At 52.5% G+C, this 21128-nt stretch overlaps 1 protein-coding gene across 3 annotated transcripts in view; it reads left to right on the top strand.

Annotated features, from left to right (window-relative positions):
* The window catches only part of EGFLAM (EGF like, fibronectin type III and laminin G domains), a 143482-nt gene that overhangs the window by 44529 nt on the left and 77825 nt on the right, over nt 1–21128 (top strand). For all 3 annotated transcript variants that reach the window (XM_036020199.1, XM_036020197.1, XM_036020198.1), the window contains exons 2-6: nt 7838–7947; nt 8901–8984; nt 11722–11748; nt 16156–16273; nt 17485–17620. In XM_036020199.1, coding sequence (XP_035876092.1) covers nt 7838–7947; nt 8901–8984; nt 11722–11748; nt 16156–16273; nt 17485–17620 — 475 coding nt within the window. The remainder of the gene's footprint in view (nt 1–7837; nt 7948–8900; nt 8985–11721; nt 11749–16155; nt 16274–17484; nt 17621–21128) is intronic.

Here is a 21128-nt window from a genome sequence, read left to right as displayed (position 1 = left end):
GAGTGAGGACACCTCAGCCTCAGGGCAGGAATGCCCTCCTCTCTGCAAGCCCGGGCCTTGGCCTGGGGGTCTGTGTCTGCAGAAAGAGGCGTCTCTTTCCTGTTCTCCCGAGCAGGTCCCGTGGTCTTGGGGGACAGGGGGGATGGGGGGGATGGAGTGGACTCTCACTCACTGTAAAATGCTGAAGACTGCCCGGCTTTGAGCTGACGGTCAGTAAACTACAGTTGCTGTCATCCTTAGCAAATTCATGTGCCGAAATGATGAACCTACTGTTTTGAAAGTTTCCACCATTTGGGGAACAGGGAGGTGGGTCTTTTCGTTTCCATTTTTTTCTTTTTTTTTTTAAAGATTTTATTTATTTATTTTTAGAGAGGGAAGGGAGGGAGATAGAGAGAGAGAGAGAGAGAGAGAGAGAGAGGGAGGGAGAGAAACATCAATGTGAGGTTGCTGGGGGTTATGGCCTGCAACCCAGGCATGTACCCTGGCTGGGAATCGAACCTGCGACACTTTGGTTCCCAGCCTGCGCTCAATCCACTAAGCTATACCAGTCAGGTAGTTTCCATTTTTAAATGACTGGTAATCTCTGTTCCCTCAAGGATAAGAGATGCCGAGCGTTCGTGGTTCCATACAAGCTTCACTACTGATCACGAAGCTCCCTGTGCAGCTAACCCGAAGGCTGTGCCAGGAGGGAGCCACAGGTGAAGGCTGGGTCTTGCCCCCATCCTGAATACGGCAGAGGCCAGGTTCCGGCCCAGCACGGGGGCAGGGGGAGGCTGCTTCCTAAGTCAGGTGTGGCCTAGACACCCCTCACCAGGTGTGCCACCACGGGGTGCCGAGGCTGGTGTTGGCAGGAAGAAACCAGAGAAACCCAGCCCCGAGGACATGAGAAAGAGTGAGCGTGAGCCGCTGTCACCACTGCGTTCCTATGGCGGCTCAGTCGCTGCAGTGGGCAGTGAGGGATGGTGTCAACCTGCTGTCCCTGACTTTCGGGCGTGGGACAGGTGAGCTTCCGGAGGGACACGGCCTTGCCCGGTGAAGGGAGCTCTGCCCAAGAGGATGGGGTCTCCTGCTGGGATTACAATGGGAAAAGGGAGGGTCCACATTTTTTCTTCTGTAGTTTTATTTGGGGGATTATTTTGGATTTATAGAAGAGCTGTGGCGATAGTACAAGCTTCCGTGACTCAGCTTTTCCTCCCGTGAGCATCTTACGTTGCTGCTGTGGTACACTTACCAAAGCCAAGATAGGAGCATCGGTGTGCTATTAACGAAAGGACAGTCCTTTCTCAAGTTCCGTCAGTTTTTCCACAAATGCTTTTTTGTCTGTTCCAGCACTAATCCAGGGTAGCACACTGCGTTTTCTTGTCTTCTCTCCTTAGACTCACCCAGCCTGTGGCAGATTCTCAGACTCTCATGTCCTTGACACTTTTGAAGAGTATCGGTTAATTATTTGGTGGAGTGTCATTCAATTTGAGTTTGTGTGTTCTTGACAGGAGTAGCAGGCAGGTGAGGTATCCTTCACGTCTCATCAGATCAGGGGACAAATTTGCCAACGTGGCTACTAGCTGGTGATGTTACCCTTGCTCACCTGGTTACAGTGGTTTGTAGCAGGGTTCCCCACGAAAGCTGCCGTTCCGCCCCTCTCATAGGCTGTCTTTAGACGTGAATCCAGCCCACACTCGAGGAGAGGGAAGTTTAGCTCCATCTCCTGACCTAGAGGAAGAGAATCAAAGAGTCTGTAGACAGATGATAAAATCACCACTGTAATTAGTCAATATTTTTGATGAAATACGTTGACGCTTTGCAAATACTCCTTTATCAAAGCTTCCCCCACGACAGCTTCTACGGGCCCATGGGTTTTGCCCGAACCATGAACACTGCGGGGTTCCGGATTCTTTCCACGTAAGGGCCCAAGTTTGTTGTCACGTTCTCAGGACTCTCGGGGCAGCATGGAGAGCCGCGTGCAGAACGCGAGAGGGGGGAGGAGTTAGAGACGTCCCCCGGTTTTGGACTCCAGGAGGCACGGGAGAGGGGAGATTTGGAGGCTGACGGTGATGGTCTCAAGCTGGAACGTTTGGACCTGGGGTGTGTGGGAGCCGCCGGTGCTGAGCAGACCAGCTAGATACCCACGGGGAGCTTCCTGGGGAAGGCACGTTGGGCAGGTGCCTGGGCACGCCGTGGGGGTGAGCGAGGTCACCTGGGAGAATGGGACTCACCGTGGGGCTCGGTCAGGGCGGGGGGGAAGTTCACAGGGATGCCCACAGAATATGTGTGTAAAAAAAACCTCACCATTGACTCAGCAAGGTAACAAACTACTGGATGCACTATTTTTCTCTCCTTCTGCCCTGACAAATATACTTTCATAACGACCTGGAAGACTGCATTCCACTTTGGCTTCCCAGGCTCCTTGCATTTCCACTTTGAAGAGGGGCAGCCTGAAGGGAGCTGGCCCCGAGCCCTGGTCTGGTGTGCTTCCCGCTCTGCCCTTCCCCGAAGGGCCTCCTGAGTGTGAGGTGGGCACCTCAGCCTGTGAGCTCTGGCCACCACCATCCTGGCCACCAGCAATCTGCTGGCCACCCCTCCTCCTGAGGGCACAGGCTCTAGCAGCATGGTCACCCTCTGAAGGGTAGACCCAGGAAAGAGCCCACCGTGGACCAGTGAACAGGCTCAGGACTCTCTGGGTAGGGAATCTTGAGTCTTGGGTACTCGGGGACTGGTCTACAGGTGGGGGAGCATCCTGGACTCTCAGGTAGAATGTCCTCTTGGCCTGGGATGCCACATTACCAGCAACAGGGAGTGGTCGGCCTGAAGTGTGGGGTTACATTCTGCAGTTATACTCTGGAGCGGGGTGTTGCTCTGCAATTATACTCTGGAGTTGGGTGTTACTCTGCAGTTATACTCTGGAGTGGGGCATTACTCTCTGGAATTATACTGTGGCATGGGGCATTACTCTGGAATTATACTCTGGAGTGGGGCATTACTCTCTGGAATTATACTCTGGAGTGGGGCATTACTCTCTGGAATTATACTCTGGAGTGGGGCATTACTCTCTGGAATTATAACCTGGAGTGGGGTATTACTCTCTCGAATTATACTCTGGAGCGGGGCATTACTCTCTGGAATTATACTCTGGAGTGGGGCATTACTCTCTGGAATTATAACCTGGAGTGGGGCATTACTCTCTGGAATTATACTCTGGAGTGGGGCATTACTCTCTGGAATTATACTCTGGAGTGGGGCATTACTCTCTGGAATTATAACCTGGAGTGGGGCATTACTCTCTGGAATTATACTCTGGAGCGGGGCATTACTCTCTGGAATTATACTCTGGAGCGGGGCATTACTCTCTGGAATTATAACCTGGAGTGGGGCATTACTCTCTGGAATTCTGCTCTAGGATGGTGGATTTGAAAGGGAGGCACGCTTGTGATGTGAATGCTTCCTTCTGCCCCCCAAAAGAGGCTGGCAGGGCTCTGGAAGTCGCCTCATGCTTCTCTGGAGTGTCTGGGGATTTCCTGAGTCCCGGGTGAGGAGAACAAACTCTGGTCTGTGTCTCAGCTCCCGTCTTTACTGCTGCCTTGAGGGCATCGCTGTGGAGTTGGCCCTGGTGGCAGATTTGTGTTGAATAGTTACATATTCATAGGGCTGCGTTAGTACTAACAGTTGGAACAAGGTCTGAAAAGATGGAAATAAGGTTTTTTCCCTATTCAGAATTTTCTGGGCTTTTTTTTTTCAGCCAGTCTGGGCACTTTGCAGTGCATCAGTGACTATAACTTGGTTCATTCCGTGAAAATCAAATAAGTAAAAAGCTAGCAATGTATTTCTGCCACCGATGATTTTTAATTTGCATTTTGAAGTGTTTTGATGAATTGGATCACAAAACTAATTGAATCAGAGATGAATTTTGCTCAGGAAGTTCAAGAATTTTATGATGTAAAATTATCATAAGAAATTGACCTACTTATTCAGAAGTTTCTGGTACCAAAATCTAATACGCTTTTGAAAGCCCTCCAAAGACGAAAGCCCAGGAATATAGCTCCCTCATGGCAAAGAAACACTCCTTTTATTTATTCATCTCCTAAGAAGTATAGCTTGTAGCTTATAAGAACACCGCTTCAGGATGTATTGTATGAATGTATTATGCTAGTTTTAAAGGCTTTAATTCTTCAAAGTTAGTCTTCTATTGTGTAATATACACAATAGGAATGGAGTGACAGTTACTCTGTCATTGTAACTATCGTGGGTTAAACACGAGTGTGATTCTTGCATTTAACCGCCTCAGCCTTGTTCAGTCCACATGTAAGCAGCTTACTACTTGGACTTTTTATTTAATATCAAGCAAGCACTGGTATGTTTTTATATTCCAATAGATAAAACCCCAGAAGACCTCCATGTGATAACCATTATCAACATTTTTGCTTCGTGGGGAGTTTTTGGAAAACGCAGCTGGGGTTTGGCTTGTCCAAGGGTCAGACTTTTTCTCCCGGTGACGCAGGATTTGTAGGGATGTGAGAGGAGTTAGTTCCACTCTTATCTTTCCCCGGGGGAGCTGGGAAAGATGCAGGGAAATACGCTGATCCCTGTAGCCCAGCTAGGTCTGCATACTGCTGTGCTCTTGCCTCCGGAGTTGGTGTCAGTCTGGGTTGCGGAGATTTCTCTGTTTTTTCCTGGCCTTTCTGGTCCTCTGCCCTTTCCTGCCGGGACTCTATCTCTGTGGTGGGGTGGGCCGGAGGGGACGGGGGGTGGGCACCTGGTGGCTCACGGCTGCCTTTAATCTGCCCTGCTCCACACAGACACCAGTAATTGTGCCATCTGCGTGTAAACAGCGAGCTTGCTCTGCAAATACAGCTGGAGACCTGCCCTACCCTCAAGGACACGTCAGACAAACAGGCCTGGAGCCAGAAGCTGTGTTTGCTACACAGACGTGCCTCCACGCCAGGCCTCCGGTGCTGCCTTCCCACCCGCGGGCCACTCACACACCCTGCTGCTCACAAGTCTTCCTCTTCCTCTTTATTCACATTCCTGGGGTGGCGCTGGTTAATAACATTACATAGGCTTCAGGGGCGTAATTCCACAGCACCTCATCTGTACGCTGTATTACGTGTTTACCACTCTGTTTATCCCGCCCTTGCCCTCTTTCACACCCCCCACCCCGCCTCCCCCAGCGATCACCACGCCGTTGTCCGTGTCCGTGAATTTGTTCTCTTTTTTGCTCAATCCCTCTACCCCCTCACTCAGCCTCCCGACCTTCTCCGCAGCCCCGACAGCTGTCAGCCTGCTCTCCACCTGTGAGTCTGTCTCCGTTTTGCTTGTTCATTAATTTTGTTCATCAGATACCACATATGAGTGAAACCATATGGTACTTGTCTTTCTCCGACTGGCTTATTTCACTTAGCATAATGTTCTCCAGGTCCACCCATGCATGCTGTCACAAAGGGTGAGATTTCCTACACTTTTACACCTGAGTAATATTCCCTCGTGTAAATGTACCAGAAACTTTTTTTTATTCACTTATCTACTGATGGACACTTGGGCTGCTTCCAGATTTGGCTGTTGCAAATAATGCTGCAATGCACATAGCGGTGCCCATAGTCTTTCAAATTGGTGTTTTGGGTTTTTTCAGATAAATTCTACTCACAAGTTTTAGAGCCACCAGCCCTATGGCCCCAACAACCTTCATGTTGCATTCAATTGCTTTGCAGAAAAAAGGTTTCATGTGGTTTACTAACCCACGTTCTCCAGAGGGAGAGGGGTCGTGCAGGCTGTGGAAGCTATGGGAAGGAACTGTATCTCTTAGGATCCAGAAAGGTTCAAGAAACCAGTGGGGAAGTCTTGGCCAATGGCAACTAGGTTCTGCTGCATGCATAGCTCCGAACAATGGCAGTGCTGCACTAGGCACTGGGTTGAAGAGGAGTCTGAGGCCCCCGTGAAAAGGAAAGGATGGATGCCGTGTGACCTATTTGACGCCGAGGGTGACTGCCAGGTTTTGGGAAGCCACAGCGGACAGCGATGCTGTTTGCCAGGACGGGGACCACTGGGGGGGCTCAGGTTGAAGGGAAAGGTAATGAATTCAGTTTCGACATGTTGACTTTTAGAGGCCTGGTGGCATCTGGGTCACTTGGCAGTTGGGTACGCACGCAGGCCTGCCCTCTGAAAGAGGTTGGGCTGGGGAAATAGATTGGGGAGCCACCGGCACGCCAGTGGCCGAGGCTGGCAGGGGTGAGGGCGCCCAGGGGGAGGGCACAGTGGGGCTGAGAAGAGGGGCCTGGGCGGAGCCTCCAAGAACGTGGACGCTGAGGCCGGGTGAGAGGAAGGGCACCCCTGTCGCGTTTCCCACCGTCTCCACCCTCTGTTGCATCCACAGGACCTCACGTCCCTGCCCGAGGGTTCTCTGTTCCCCACACCCTTGTCCGCTTTGTTCACCTCTTGTCCGTCTGATAATCGCCACTCTGACGGTGCGAGGAGACACCTCACCATGGTTTTGACTTACGTTTTCCTGGTGGTTAGTGGTGCTGAACACCTTGGCTGTGCCTCTGGGCTATTTGCATGTCTTCTGTGGAAAAGGCCTATTCAGCTCCTTTGTCCATTTTTAAATGGGATTGTTTGTATTTTGCTGTTGAGCTGTGTGAGTCCCTTTTGCATTTTGAGCATTGACCCCTTATCAGGTATATGGTTTGCAAATATTTCCCCAATTTTACTCATTCTCAAATGGTCCTAAAATCAAAATAATAATAACAACAATAGCATCATATAAATGTTAGTTTTTTGAGGAAGAAGAAAAAATCTTCCAATTGGTATGCGGGGCGTCTGAGCAAGTCTATGTAAAGGCTGCTTGCTAGGAGCACTGGGCTTCCCCATTGGGTCTAGTTCAGAATTTTCCTGGAGACATGAAGCCAGGGCCCTAGACATTGTAAGACCTGGACTGGGCCATTCTCTTGGCCTCCGTGTCCTGTGAGGCCCCGTGGCAATGACCTCTAACCTCCACCATGACGGAGAATCCAAGGGGGCAAGGTCGTGGGACATAGTTTAGAATCAGGACTGTGCTAGGGAACCCAGGATTTAAAACTGTAAATACATATTATATATTTAGTACATATAATTAACACAACAATCGGCAGAGTAAAAATATATGTGCACACATAAGTATTTGAAAAATTGCATTGAAACCCTTGAATAAAATTGACTAAAAGGAGGTATCCTCTACAAAAATATTGACAAGACTTCCAAATGGTGAGATTATTATTTTTGTATTTTCTAAGTGTTGGCAATTTGGATATTATTGTTTTTATGAGCATAACATTTATTGTGCGTAAGTATAAGATTATTTACGGTAAGTGTACAGTGAAACATTGGAAATGTTCCACCCCTAGTCTCACACTTAACCACATTCTGAAACGCTCTGCAACGGGAACGTACTGGCCATATAGAGACATGTATATAAAATACCATGTGTTACTGAGTTAAAAAAAATGAATTTATCCTGCTTTAATACATTCCAAGCTCCTAGAGTCACGTCAGAAGTGTCCAATCTGTGGTACCCCAGTTTCCCTCTGCTGGTCCCTAAGTTGCCGAAAGGACCGGGGGCGGGGGGGGGGGGGGGGGGCGGGTATCGCTGGGCTGACTTCCCTAGCGCCACCAGCTTGGGGGAGGGGACAGCGGACCTCGGGCGAAGTCACGCCGGAGAGACGCTGGCTGCACTGCACTGCCGGCGGTCCGTCTGCGGACACCCTCTCGTGTGCCCTGTGTAAGTAAGTGCGCCCCGTGTAAGTAAGTGCGCCCCCCGGTGGGACGCACGGACCTGCTCACGCCATCTCTTTTGTTTGCGCAAAAAACGAAACAGGCAAGGCGGGGCCTCCTCTGCACGTCGCGCTGGACGCACTGAACTGCACGGCTTTCAGCATCCAATGGAAAACGCCCAGGCATCCTAGGCGCCCTGTCGCCGGGTATACGGTGAGTACCTGGGCCCTGGGTCGGGGGGCCCCGCAGCTCTGGGCCCGGCTACCTGTGTGCTCCTCCGTCAGCCCTGCCATGTGGATCCCTGCCCCGTGCTCCCTCCTGAAACCAGAGGAGGCCTCCCCCTCCCCAGGGCATTTGTAAGGGCCCTGAAAGTCAGTTAGGGTCTGCCTGCCCTTCCTGTTCAGAGAGGACATGATTCCTGTGTCCTGTTGTCCGCAGTCAAATTTAGACAAGAGCAGACACCCGGGAGATAGACAGTGCCCGTGGAATGTTGCTGATACGTACAAAATAAAGCAGAATCTGAATTAAAGGAAAGAGGCGGACTGGCCAGGTGGAGGAGCTACCCATCGGAGGTTACCCACCGGACTGACTGCAGTTCACCAGAATCTGTTCTTTGAACAGTGTCTTTGAAAGGCGTCAACTTTTAGGAGTCAGAAGATTTCAAATCAATGTTTGGAGATCTCAGATCTCAGGGGGGATTGGGAGCGCTGGCTGCCCACTCCAGATGGGACAGATGCCCCATGCCCCACGGCAGTGACATTCCAGACCCCCGTGCCCCCCTGTCATCCTCTCACCGAGGGAGGGTGGCCACTTGTCAATGTCCTTTGTCCTGCTCCCTCCTTAAAGTAGAGAAATGTGTTTCCTGGTTCATGCATCCAAACGTGGGAAAACGGAAGGTTACTCCACAGGCGTTGTTTTCAGAAAAACAACAGACACAGGGTCCAGCCCTCCCCAGCCCAGCTCACCGGCAGGAGGCCCCGCCGGGCTCTGCGCGGTTCCGGGCGGGTGGCCTGGCCAGCCAGCTGTCTGACGTTGGCTGCTGCGCAGAGTGCGTGAGGGGAGGCCGGGCACCTCGGGGCCCCCTGGGGAGCCCGCGCTTCGAGCACGCAGGCTCGGTGGGTGCGGAAGTCCCGCCCCCCTCACCCGGTTGTCTGCGGCTTTCCCAGGTCTTCTACAATGCGGTCGGCGCGGATAAACCGCCGCAGGAGCGGCACCACCGCGTGCAGCTCAGCCAGGACATCGCCACCCACGTGAGTACCTGCGTGCCAAGCATCTGGCCTTCCAGCGACATTCGGGGGATTCCTACTTTGGGGGGTGTGTGTGGCTCCATATGCAACAATAACAGCGAGTGTGTGTCATGTGGTCCTTGGGAGTGTGTGGCTGCCTTTCACGCCCACGCACGTCTGCACCTCCGGGAAGGCAGCCCCAGGAAGAAAGTTCTGGCGCCGGCGCTGGAATCCTGGACTCCAGCTTCCAGCTTATCATGCAGGGAAAAGCCCCTTCCAGCTGTTTGCCCCTTGTTTTTTCAAAAAGTTTGAGTCCAAGTGTTTTGAAATCTCAGTGAAGCTTTATCCACAAACATGACACATCTGTGCCCTCACCCCTGCCCGGGGACACAACGCAGGAGACAATGATGTCATCGGAAGTGTACATTCAGAGGGTCCACATTATTTATCTTTCTGCTGGAGCTGGACACCCTGTCCTTCCACTGCCCGGTCGTGGCTGGCTTTTCTTCATCCGTTTCTTCTGTTTCCTGTCACGGTCCCGCTGGGTGACTTTTTCTGCCTTAGGCATGTTCTGTCTTCTCTCGCTCCCCTTCCCCTTTGTACAACTGGCCCACAGGCCATCTCTCTGCAAGGAGCTGGCATTCGTGCCCAGAATGCCGCTCCAAGGACAGTGCTCGGTCACGCTGGGAACTCCCGTGGGGTGTGTGCCCTCCGGGCGCTGCACGTGGAAGCCGGTTTGCCCAGGTGATAAGTCACCATCCCTCCCTGAGCACCGGTCACCTGCCAGGCCCCATCCCTCACGCGGCCTCATTTTAGCGACTGGCAAGGGCGCTGAGACTCCCAGAGCTGACACGACCGTACCCAAATCACACGTCAGCCAGCTGCGGCGTCGACGGTAACCCAGGGCCTCTGAGCTGTGCTCCGGCTGCGCTTACCGGAGGCCCCGCGACTCCAGAAGGAGAGCATTTTCAGCTTGCTCGGGCTTCGCCTGATACGCTTCTGCTCCCAGGCTTCTGCCCCGACCTCCCCTCATCAGCCCTGAGCTCTGCGGCTGGCTCTGCCCTAACAGGGGGCGCTGGGTTGGCCTTATCTGGGAAACCGTCGTTGAGGGTCAGCCTCCCCTCAGCAGCACTGGACGTTTCAACAAGCCAGGGGGCCCATCAGGGGGCCGGCACTGTCTTAGCAGTGTCCCCGGCCACTTGCCTGCTGTCCTGCGGTGGGACCCCTGTGTGGCTGCAGCAGTGCAGGTGGGGAGGGCACAGGGCTGGTGACGGGTGTTCTGGAGTCAGGGCAGTGCCTCTGAGACCAGGATCCTGCCCCCCATGTGAATCTGGGCTGGACATGCAGGCCCTTTGAATGTGCGCTTCAGATGACAGGGCCTTAGTGAGATGGCCACGGCAGTGCCAACGCAAAACAGAGAGAGAACCAGGAGGGGACAGGCACCGGGTTTCCGGGCCCCCTTCCTATATACCTACAGGTCGGTGACTCTGTCCAAAGTCCCTTATCCTGCCTGAACCTCACCTTTCTCCCGTGGAAGGGGTGTGACGATTACCCTGTGCTGAGTGCCAGCTAAGACTATGCCTGTAGACGCCTTTGGTAAAGTGCAGAAGCAGCTGCGTAGAGGTCCGTCATCGTCCCTGACGGTCATTGCCCTTGAGGGAAATGTGTCCTCTCGGCTGACTGCAGCCGGGCCTTAGAGGATGCTGTCTGGTCCCAGCATTTGCCCGCCTTGCGGGTCTCCCGTGCCTTCCGCGGTGGCTGCTGTTCTCACCAGACAAGCGGAGGCCCCTGTTCCTGGGCAGCTTTCGGGCTTGTTGTGACTTCAAAACACAGTCACACTGGCTGAGCAGTTAGAGAGCCACGTGAGGTCAGATGTCACGAACAGGCACTGAACAGGCAGGCTGGGGTTCTGAAGAGGCCGAGATGTGTGTAGGAGCAGGTGGTCGAGAGGTGACATTTGGGGCTGAGAATTGAAGCCGGGCTGGTTCTCGGAAGGCGAAAGAGGGAGGGCCGTTCAGGTCAAAAGGAAGGAGTGTGTGTGTGCGTGTGGGTGGGGGGGCGGTACACGCTGGGGGTGGGGCACGTGCAGAACACGAGGCTGGAGAGAGGACAGAGTGACTAGTAAAGGTGGTGGGTTGGGAAGAGGGCAGAGGGGCTCTGGATTCTGATGGCTCGCATGACAGCCCACCAACCAGCTGGGTAACCTCACTGGTCTCCGTTCCCTCATCAACGCAACAGGGAGTCAAATCGTCCCAATTCTCAGATAGTGGGTCTCCGGTTCCAAACCTTGGGCCAGGGTGCCCCAGGGCCCTGCAGCCAATCCCTGGGGCACTGTGCAATGTGTGCACTTGGGTGTTCAAAGGAAACAGCTCCTGCTCCTTTGTGAGCTGGTACGACCATCAGTTGGGTGTAACTACGGACAAGGGGGCTGGTGGGCATTTCTTTTGGACCAGAGCTGCTGTAAGAATCCGCCTGAGGCACTGAAGGTGACGTGAGCAGAGGCAGTGTGGGGACCGCTGCCCTGCATCACGTCATTCTGGAGCACCCTGTTACGTTAGGGCATTAGACGAGGTCATGGTCATGGAGCCCTCAGAGCATCCCCGCACAGAGGAAGGGCCGGGCGAGGGGTCCGCAGAGTCCCTGTTGCAAAGGGAGGCTGGGTGGCCCTGGGTGGGGCGGGGTGGAGGTGCCCCGGGTGGGTGCACGTCACTCCTGGAAGTTCTCCTGTCCTCTTCACACTGGCTTGTTTTCTGCTTTGCAGGGGCAGTCTGGTCCTCAGGCGATTTTTGTAAGTATGCTTTCGGAACTTTTGGGAAGTTAAACTTTTGCCCTAACCCAGGATCCAGGGGGTCTCTTTTGATCAGAATGTTACTTTTCCACATCTCCCTCCCACTGATGAAAGCACAGTATCCCAGGTGCATTGTTAGTCGTTTGGGAATAAGCCACCTTTTTTTTTAATCTTCACCGAGGCTGTTTATTGGTTTTTAGAGAGAGAAAGAGACAGAGAGAATTAGCCAGATAGACAGACATCAACGTGAGAAACATGGATCGTTTGCCTCCCACTCACGCCCTGACTGGGTATTGATCATGAAACCTGCGTATGTGCCCTGACCAAGGATCGAACCTGCGACCTTCCGAGACCCTCTAACCATCTGAGCCACCCGGCCAGGGCAGGAAGGAGGCACCTTGGTACACACTGCTTCACTTCACACAGCGGAGTGAGGTTGAGAGCATCACTTTTAAAGGTTGAAGTGATTTTAGCTCTGTTCCAAAACTAGGTAGAAAAGACTGAAACAGAAAGAAAATATTTAAACCAGTGGGGGAAGTTTCCTCCACTGGCTGTTCCGGGCCTCAGCAGGGCAGGAGCAGCCCCCTGAAGCTGGGTGCTTTCCTTCTTGGGTCAAATGCTGAGCAAAAGATTGGGCTGACAAATGATGGAATGACCCAGGTTACCTGGCTGAGGAGTTCTGAGGCCTTCTTCCATCATCCGCCTGTGTGGAGACTTCTGACTTGATTAGCGTTGGACACTTTTCCTTAGAAGAGCAACCTACAGTTTCATCCTGGAAACATAAACAGGAAAACACATCAGGGCAAGCTGGTCATTCCTTAGAGAGAGAGATAGGAAACGATGCTCAGCCTGGCCGTCTCCACACTTTTTGATCACGTATACCATCAGTTAATCAATATTGGAACTTGTACCAATATATGTATATTATGGACTTATTAATTATACATATGCTGCTCTACCAGCACATTATATGCCGTATGAGTCCCACAGGACTTGGAAGGAGGAGGATAAACAAACAGGAAGGTCCCCTGTTTCCTCTCGGTAGATTGTCTCGCCCGCCCGGGGAGCGCACCGCCACCCTGCCCCCGGCCCTCTGCTCTTGTTGCCCCGACAGTGGCTCTGTCTGGATGTTACCTGAGGTCAGAGAGAGATAGCAGAGCCTGGAATCCCGAGACCGCACCTAGCCCTGTCACCAGAGCAAGGGTCACCTGGGGCAAGGTCACGGAACCCCTCCGGACGTCCCTTTGACTGTAAAGCGAAAGGCTTGATGAGTCATGTTTCCCAACCCGGGGTTCCTTCGTCCCCCGTGGGGTGCGTGGAGATGCGTGTGGGCATCTGACTGGACAGGATTCAGCGATGCCGGCTGTCTTGCCATAAACAAACAGGACAGGCCCATTCGAGAAAGGTTTGTCTTGGCTCAAAGCCACCGCCGCCGCCCCTCCCCTCCCTCGAAACCCTGGGAGGTGCCCTCTAAGGTCTGTGACCACCCAGGGAGTGGAAGTCCCTCCGGCCCCGCCCTGCACTCCGGCCTGCACAGCCTTGCTCCGCGCCCTTGGGAGAGGCTCGTTTGGAAGGGAGGGCTCTTCCCTTTCTCTGGTGCCTTCCATCTGACGATGCCGGATGTTCCCAGCTGAGAACCAGCCCTGACTCGGAGAGTTGAGTCCAAGGTTACACACTGCCATTGTAGGAGCCTGAGTCTTCTGGCCCCTCCCCCAGGGCTCCTCCTCGGGGCCTCTGCTCAGCTGTGCAAACGGAACCCCTCCCAGTGTAGTGGCCCTGTGTCTGGCTAGTGAGCAAGACGAAATCATTGCAGCATCATTGTTGGGAGCCCGCAGCCGGGTTCCCAGCACAGGGAGAGGACGCAGCATGGGAGGGAGTAATAGTGAGGTCTTAAGTGCTGACGTGATAACTTTTGTTAACTTAAGTGCAGTGATTACTTTTAAATTTCTGGTACACAAACTTCTGTGTTTATAGATAAAATAATAAGAACTTGGCCTTTGGTGCTTATAAGTATGGTAGCCTTGGAGTCCTGAAATACTCACCTTGTCGCTTCATAAATACATGTCCTTGAGCAAATAGTTCCCTTTTCGAGGATCCCTTTGATCTTCTGTAAGTGACCATGAGAGTGACCCCCACCTCGCAGGACGGAAGGAAGGACTCAGCCAGGCTGCGGTGTTCCTGGAGCGGAGAAACCGCACGTGGTGACTAGCGGTAGCCGTGTCGGGTATCGGCCCATATCTACGACACAGCTAGTGTCTACGGCTACTAGCTCCAACGATGACCCGTGAGACCACAGCACTACCTCCACACTTCACGCAACATAACGAATTCACCGGGAAAAGGACCCTGAAGCAGAAGCCTGTGAGAACAGCATGTGGTTTGACACTACACCTCTGCTTCCGTGGGACAAGCTAGGCCTGCAGCGGGGAGACCAGTGAGAACCGAGTCTGGTGCCCACCTGCTACGTCCAGTCTCCGAGCCCAGCTTGACATCCGGCCAAGGGCCAGATGGTGGAACCAGGGTGCCCAGATGCAGAGAATTCGAGCAGGAGTGGCTGTGGAAGCAGGTCCGTCTGTTCAGCCAAGGATCCCCGTGGAGCCGCACGCACGTAGGAGAGAGTGGGGGCAGGGGGGTGGGATGGGAGACAGACGCTCTCCAGGTGGCGGTAGGCACGGCCCCGGCTGCTGGGATTCAGAGGAAGCGGAAGAGGCGAGCAGGCCCGAGAGGCGTGTGCTGGTGGCCGGAGGGAGGAGGGTGAGAGGAGGCAGCCCCGTCCCTGGCGTTACTCGCTGACTTCAGGGCTTGGAGCAGAAGCACGGGTGCTGTTCATCAGAGTGGGGGGCCGGCAGCAGGAGCTAGGTCTGGGGGAGGTCGTGCACTTACACGAGGTATCTGGGTTTAATTCCTTTGCTCCCTTCGTTCACTAGTTAATGTGCGTGTTCATCAGAAAGCATTGCTTAGGCCTTGGCTGCATGTCTGATGGTACTATGCTAAGCCTTGGGTTGCTGGACGAACAAGACCTTGCTTCCTGCCCTCAGCTGGGTGGACAGAAGGTGACAGACACACTGACAGTGACAGCATCAGGTGAGGGCTGTTGAGACTGAGGTACACCCAGGACACCGGGAAGCAGAGAGGAGGGGGCCTAGCCGGAACCCAGGCTGGAGGCTGGGGGTCAAAGGAGTGAGGTAACGTCTCAGCCGCACTGAGTCATGAAGGGCGGGCCGGGGTGCGCCTGGCGAGACCTCGGAGGAGGGGCGCTTCGTGTGGAGGGGGCAGCAGGTTCAAAGGCCCAGAGACACGGGACGGAATGGCATAAATTTGAGCCTGCCAAGTTCTCGTGTCTGACTGGAATACAGAATGCATGGGAGGGAGGTAGCAGGAGGTGACTCTGGAAGGCTTAAACTGGGGGACACGGATGTGCTCTTCCGAGGGGCTTTAAGGTGGGAGGGGACGTGGTCGGATTCGGGGTTCGGGAAGGCAACTCCAGCGGGCCGGAGTCTGCAAGGGAGGAGCAGGCAGAACTGGCGGCAGGGAGAGTCGGAGCCCGTTGTCAAAGGTACCAGGACTTGGGCTGGAGCGTCTTCGAGGACTCGGTGACGCCCCCAGATTCGAGCGAAACGAGCGTGCTGGGTACTGGGGGGGGACGTCAGTGGTGGAGAGGGAGGGCGGCCAGCAGAGAGGAAGGTGACAATAGTTTCCTGTTTAGGTAACGAGGGAGAGGACAGAAGGGGAAGCCAAGTGTAGTTTTGTTTTCAAGCAGGAGACGGAGGAAGGGTTAGCTGAGCTGTGGTCACGCGGAATCTGAGCTGCGGGGTAGCTGTCGGGTAGAGATGTTCTAGAGGCAGTCACAGACCCACGGCTGGACGTGGGGAGCAGGGTGGGGCTGGAGGTGCAGGTCTGGGGGGTGGGGCGTCCCGCGAAGGTGGGTGCTGGAAGTGGGGGGAGGTCGGGATGAGCTGGCCCACAGAAGACCACAGAACCCTCCCTTATCTGAGGTTTTGCTTTCCATGGTTCCATTCCCCACACAGTCCATCGAAAGTATTAAATGGAAAGTCCCCCAAATGCACAAGATGCAAGTTTTAAATGGCACACCGTACTGCGTAGCATGATGAAGTCTCGCACCATCTCACTCCATCCCGCCCAGGACACGAATCATCCCCTTGTCCAGCCTCTCCACACTGTACACACCCAAACACTTACTGCATAGAGTTCAGTAAAGGGTAATTCTCCAGCCTCGGGAAGTATATCGTGGTGGTTTCCTTTTCGCAAATTGGAAAACGTGGCCCATCATCTCAGAGAGGCAAAACAGCCTCTGTCCCGTGCAATTTCACGGGGACCTCAGGATACAGCCCTCGTGGAAAGTGTCGGGCTTGCCCACTGACCCCTTTCCTCTCCGGGCGTTGGCAGGAGGAAGTGATCGGAGGTTTGGCGCCGGGCACTGAGTATGAAGTGAGCGTGGCGGCTTCCGGCCCGGCGGGCAGAGGCTGGCTCAGCTCTCTGCGGCGTGTTACCACCTTGCCCCCAGGTAAAACGGGTTCGCTTCATCGACAGTAGGAAAGTGAAGCGTGCTCTTCATTCATTCTTTCGTTCGGTACATGTCAGCGAGGACCTACTGTGTGCCAGGCACGGTGCTAGGCTCTGGGAATTCGGTGGTGAACAGAGCAGCTCCTGCCCTCTTGGAACTACTTACCGGGGGTGGGTCAAGACTTCACCTAGTTGATGTGTAGCCGCAGGCTGGGGTTGGTGCTCCCTACAGGGCGGTAAGAACCTCCCGCTCCTGGGCGAGCGAGGAATGCCCTGAGGTGACTACTGAGTGGCGATCTGGTGGTGAGTGGGAATGAAGGTGAGGGAGGGGCGTGGGAGGAGAGATGTATAGGCAAAGGGAACCCAAGCAAGGCTCACTGCGGTGGCTGCGGGGGGCACAGGTGCTTTGATCACGCCACATTGCTCACAAGGAGCTCGCTGCGGAGGGAGAAGCAGGTAGGAAGTGAGTAGCTCCCGTGCATCTGAGATCCACACCCCGGACCCCGGAGCACTCGGGAGAGAGCACTTCTCCCCCCTGAGGCTCAGGGAGGGTTTCAGGAAGAATCCTATCTTTTGCCCAAATGTTCAAACTGCGATAGGGTTTTGCTAGGAAAGGAAAGCAGAAAAAAATGTTTCTGGAAGAAGCAATTGTACCAATGAAGGCCCAGGGGTATGAAAGTCTGGGAATGAAAACAGCGCAGCGGACACCTTGGGGTGCGAGGATCATGGGTAGCTCCTCCTCCTCCGCGCTGGAGGGCGTTTCCCACGTGCCCTAGCGGCAGCGTGTACTCTGATGATCAGGCGTGGGGCACACACACACACTCACACTCACACTCACACGGAAAGTGGCTCCGCATTTATCTCCCCCGTAGGCACGTATCGATTCCAGAGCACAAACCGAGAGGAAAGGCTGTTGGGAGGTGGAAGAGTGACTGGAGGTGGTCCAGGGTGCTCACCGTGGAGTGTCCCAAGGTCAATGGTCCGGATGAGCGTGTAGCTGAATCTCCGGCCAGCGTCAGGGCTGGGGGAAGAAGGACTCGCCTCTTACGTGGTGAATCCGGTTGTGGCTGTCGTTCTGTTTGTGTGGTTTGGATTCCGAGGTGGTCCTGAACCGAGAGGTTTAGACGGTGGGAAGCACACGAGTCTTGTTACATGCTCAGCATCCCCAGCAGCAGAGGTCCCCAGCCAACAGCTGTTTGCTGTCTTGCCTAGAGTCCTGCCTGCCTCCCGCAGCGCCCCAGCGGCCGCTGGTCACCGTGGTGTCCGAGTCCGAGGTGGCCCTGTCCTGGAAACCGGGCGACAGTGAAGGAAGCTCCCCCATCCAGTACTATTCTGTGGAATTCATCAGGTACGTGCGGGTCCCACCCAAAGGCCGAATGCAGTGACCTCGGGTACTCCAAGGTGACAGAAGGCCAGAGGGAGTGTCGTCTCCCGGTCGGGGCAGGTTCCGGTCCTTGCTCTTGGTCTTGGGCGCTGCTTGGACATCCGTTGCTCTTATTTATTAAATGAGGATAATGGGATCAAAGGCATTGTTAGGAAACAGTCTTTAAAGTCTTTGAAAATATTTAACTGGCTAATGAAAGGCTGACCTGAGAAATTACACTAGGCCAGGATGTGGGGACCTGACTGCGTATTTGCAGGTAGGCATCCCGTATTTGTGAGGCTCTCCCCAGTCAGGGGGGGAACGGTCCAGCCAACTTTTATTTCTCATCCAGCCTCTGTCTCCCCCAAAGCTGGCCTGCGGTTGTTCATTATCTTTCTCACTAACAGCAGACTTTAAATCTTTAATCAGTTTGGAAAAGATTTGAAGAGGCAAATTCTAAGTAAAAGGCTGCATGCAGGCTGGAACATACTTTGCAACGTTTTCAAAATTTTTACCTGCTTTTTTAAAAACAGAAGTATCTGGCATTCGTGGTGAAAGAGAACGTTTCTAAAGTGACACCGAGAATTTCTCTGTGGGCAGCAATGCTTAAGTGTTTGTCAAAATGTGAGCCCAGCATAAATATAGCTACCTATGTTTTGAAATATTTTAGCTATAAATATCTGAGAAACTTTCCTCCTTCTGCCTAAGAATTTCCCCAGGGTAAATGCCTTTCTCATAAGCAAAAAAAATACATTCTATGGTGGCAATGGAAACCCAAGGCTTGGAAAAATATTGCTCCCCTCTGATGTCCCAAGTGGGGCGCCATCCTTCACCTGTACTATCTGTCAGGTTAGTTAAGGGTTTAAAACAGTTTTCATTTAATTTACCTGGAGTTGTGACCCGATTTGTTAAAATTGCCTCAGAGCTTCATGATGTCAGCTGCTAAAAGGGGTAGCTTAAAGTTTTCTTTTTTTAAAAAAATTTATTGATCATGCTATTACAGTTTTCCCTTTTCTTTCTCCCCTTTATTCCCCTCTGCCCTGCACCCCCCTCCCACCCTCAGTCCCTCCCACCCTTAGTTTGTGTCCATGGGTTGTACATATAAGTTCTTTGGCTTCTCCATTTCCTATACTATTCTTAACCTCCCCCTGTCTATTTTGTACCTACCATTTATGCTTCTTATTCCCTGTACTTTTCCCCCCATTCTCCCCCGCCCCCTCCCCACTGATAACCCTCCATGTGATCTCCATTTCTGTGATTCTGTTCCTGTTCTAGTTGTTTGCTTAGTGTTTTTTTTTAATTTGGGTTCAGTTGTTGGTAGTTGTTACTTTATTGTCATTTTACTGTTCATATTTTTTTATCTTTTTCTTTTTTCTGTTTTTCTTTTTAAGTATATTTTATTAATTATGCTATTGAGATTTTCCCAACTTTTCCTCCTTTATCTCCCCTCTATCCTGCATCCCCAACCCTCCAGCATTCCCTGCCCTTAGTTCATGTCCATGGGTTGTACATAGAAGTTCTTTGAGTCCTCTGTTTCCTATACCATTATTGGCCTCTCGCCATCTATTTCATGCCTACCAATTATGCTTCTTTTTCCTTGTACCCTTCCCCCCATATTTTTGATCATCATCTTTTTCTTAGATAAGTGCCTTTAACATTTCATATAATAAGGGCTTGGTGATGATGAACTCCTTTAACTTGACCTTATCTGAGAAGCACTTTATCTGCCCTTCCATTCTAAATAAGAGCTTTGCTGGATAGTGTCATCTTGGATGTAGGTCCTTGCCTTTCATGGCTTCAAATACTTCTTTCCAGCCCCTTCTTGCCTGGAAGGTTTCTTTTGAGAAATCAGCTGAGAGGTTAATGAGAACTCCTTTGTAGGTAACTATCTCCTTTTTTCTTGCTGCTTTTAAGATTCTCTCCCTATCTTTCATCTTGGGTAATGTAATTATGATGTGCCTTGGTGTGTGCTTCCTTGGGTCCAGCTTCTTTGGGTTTCTCTGAGCTTCCTGGACTTCCTGGAAGTCTATTTCCTTCACCAGATTGGGGAAGTTCTCCTTCATTAGTTTTCCAAATGAGTTTTCAATTTCTTGCTCTTCCTCTTCTCCTCTGGCACTCCTGTGATTTGGATGTTGGAACATTTAAAGCTGTCCTGGAGGTTCCTAAGCCTCTCCTCCTTTTTTTGAACTCTTGTTTCTTCATTCTGTTCTGGTTGAATGTTTATTCCTTCCTTCGGCTCCAAACTGTTGATTTGAGACCCAGTTTCCTTCCCTACACTGTTGGTTCCTTGTATGTTTTCCTTTATTTCACTTTTCATAGCCTTCACTTTTTCCTCTGTTTTGCAACCATACTCAGCCAATTCTGTGAGCATCCTGATTACCAGTGTTTTGAACTGTGCATCTGATAGGTTGGCTATCTCCTTGTTGCTTAGTTCTGTTTTTGGAGCTTTGATCTGTTCTTTCATTTTGGCCCTTTTTTTCTTTGTTGTTGTTGTTGTCTCAGCATGCCTGTTACGTAGTAAGGAGAGGAGCCGTAGGTATTCGCCAGGGCAGGGCAACCCAGGTGGCTGCATTGTGACACTGTATGTGGGGAGGGGTCCCAGAGGGAACACTGCCACCTGCTCTGCTGTCTGCCAGCTCTCAGTCACTTCCCCCACTACCCACAAGCAAATTGGGCCCCTTTGGTGCTGATTCCTGGGTGGGTGGGCTTGTGTACAATCTAGGACCCTGTGGGTATTTCCAACGAACTCTCCTGTGAGGTTGGGAGTTTCTCTTGCAGCCTCAACCTCCACAGGTGTTTTCAGTCAGTAATTTTGAGACTGTTTCCCCCGCACTGGAACCCAGGGTTGCATGGTCATTCCCTGTCCCCAGTTGTTCCTCCCGGTTTATCCACACGCAAATGTAGGACCGCCCACTCTGCCAGCTGCAGCCTTGCCCGCCCCAGTCCTCCAGCCACCACCTTGCCAGTCTCCTCTCCACCCCGGCTGCCCATCTCCACCCCTCCTACCAGCCCGCATGAATGTTTCTTCTTTAACTCCTTGGTTATTGGACTTACATACAGTTTGGTTTTCTGACAGTTCCGGTTATTTTTTATTCTTAAATTTGTTATTGTCCTTTTTGTGGTTGTGTGAGGAGGTACATTATATCTACCTACATTTCCATCTGGGCTGGAAGTCGGTAGATTGAAGTTTTCAATGGCTGTTTTCAATAAAAAGTCTACCTCTGGCTTTACTGGTGTGCGTGTGCAAGTTCACAGTATTTCTGGGTGTATTTTAGGGACACAGGTCAGGAAATGTAGATCTCTAAGAACCAACCTGAGACGGTTGCACTAATAAATGAGAAGGAGTGAGGTTTCCTTTCGTTTCCCTTCCACACTTTTCTCCCTAAATGATGCCTTCCATGATAAGACCTACCCATTTCATCTGCATGCAGAGCTGCTTCTCAGCTGCCTTTCGCTCGAGAGACTCAAGGTCATGTCCACTAGGGTCGGTTTT

The sequence above is a fragment of the Phyllostomus discolor genome, chromosome 3, assembly GCF_004126475.2.
Source record: "Phyllostomus discolor isolate MPI-MPIP mPhyDis1 chromosome 3, mPhyDis1.pri.v3, whole genome shotgun sequence".
Classification (NCBI taxonomy): domain Eukaryota; kingdom Metazoa; phylum Chordata; class Mammalia; order Chiroptera; family Phyllostomidae; genus Phyllostomus; species Phyllostomus discolor.
Note: the sequence above shows the minus strand (reverse complement) of the source record. Positions and strands in the feature narration are given on the sequence as shown.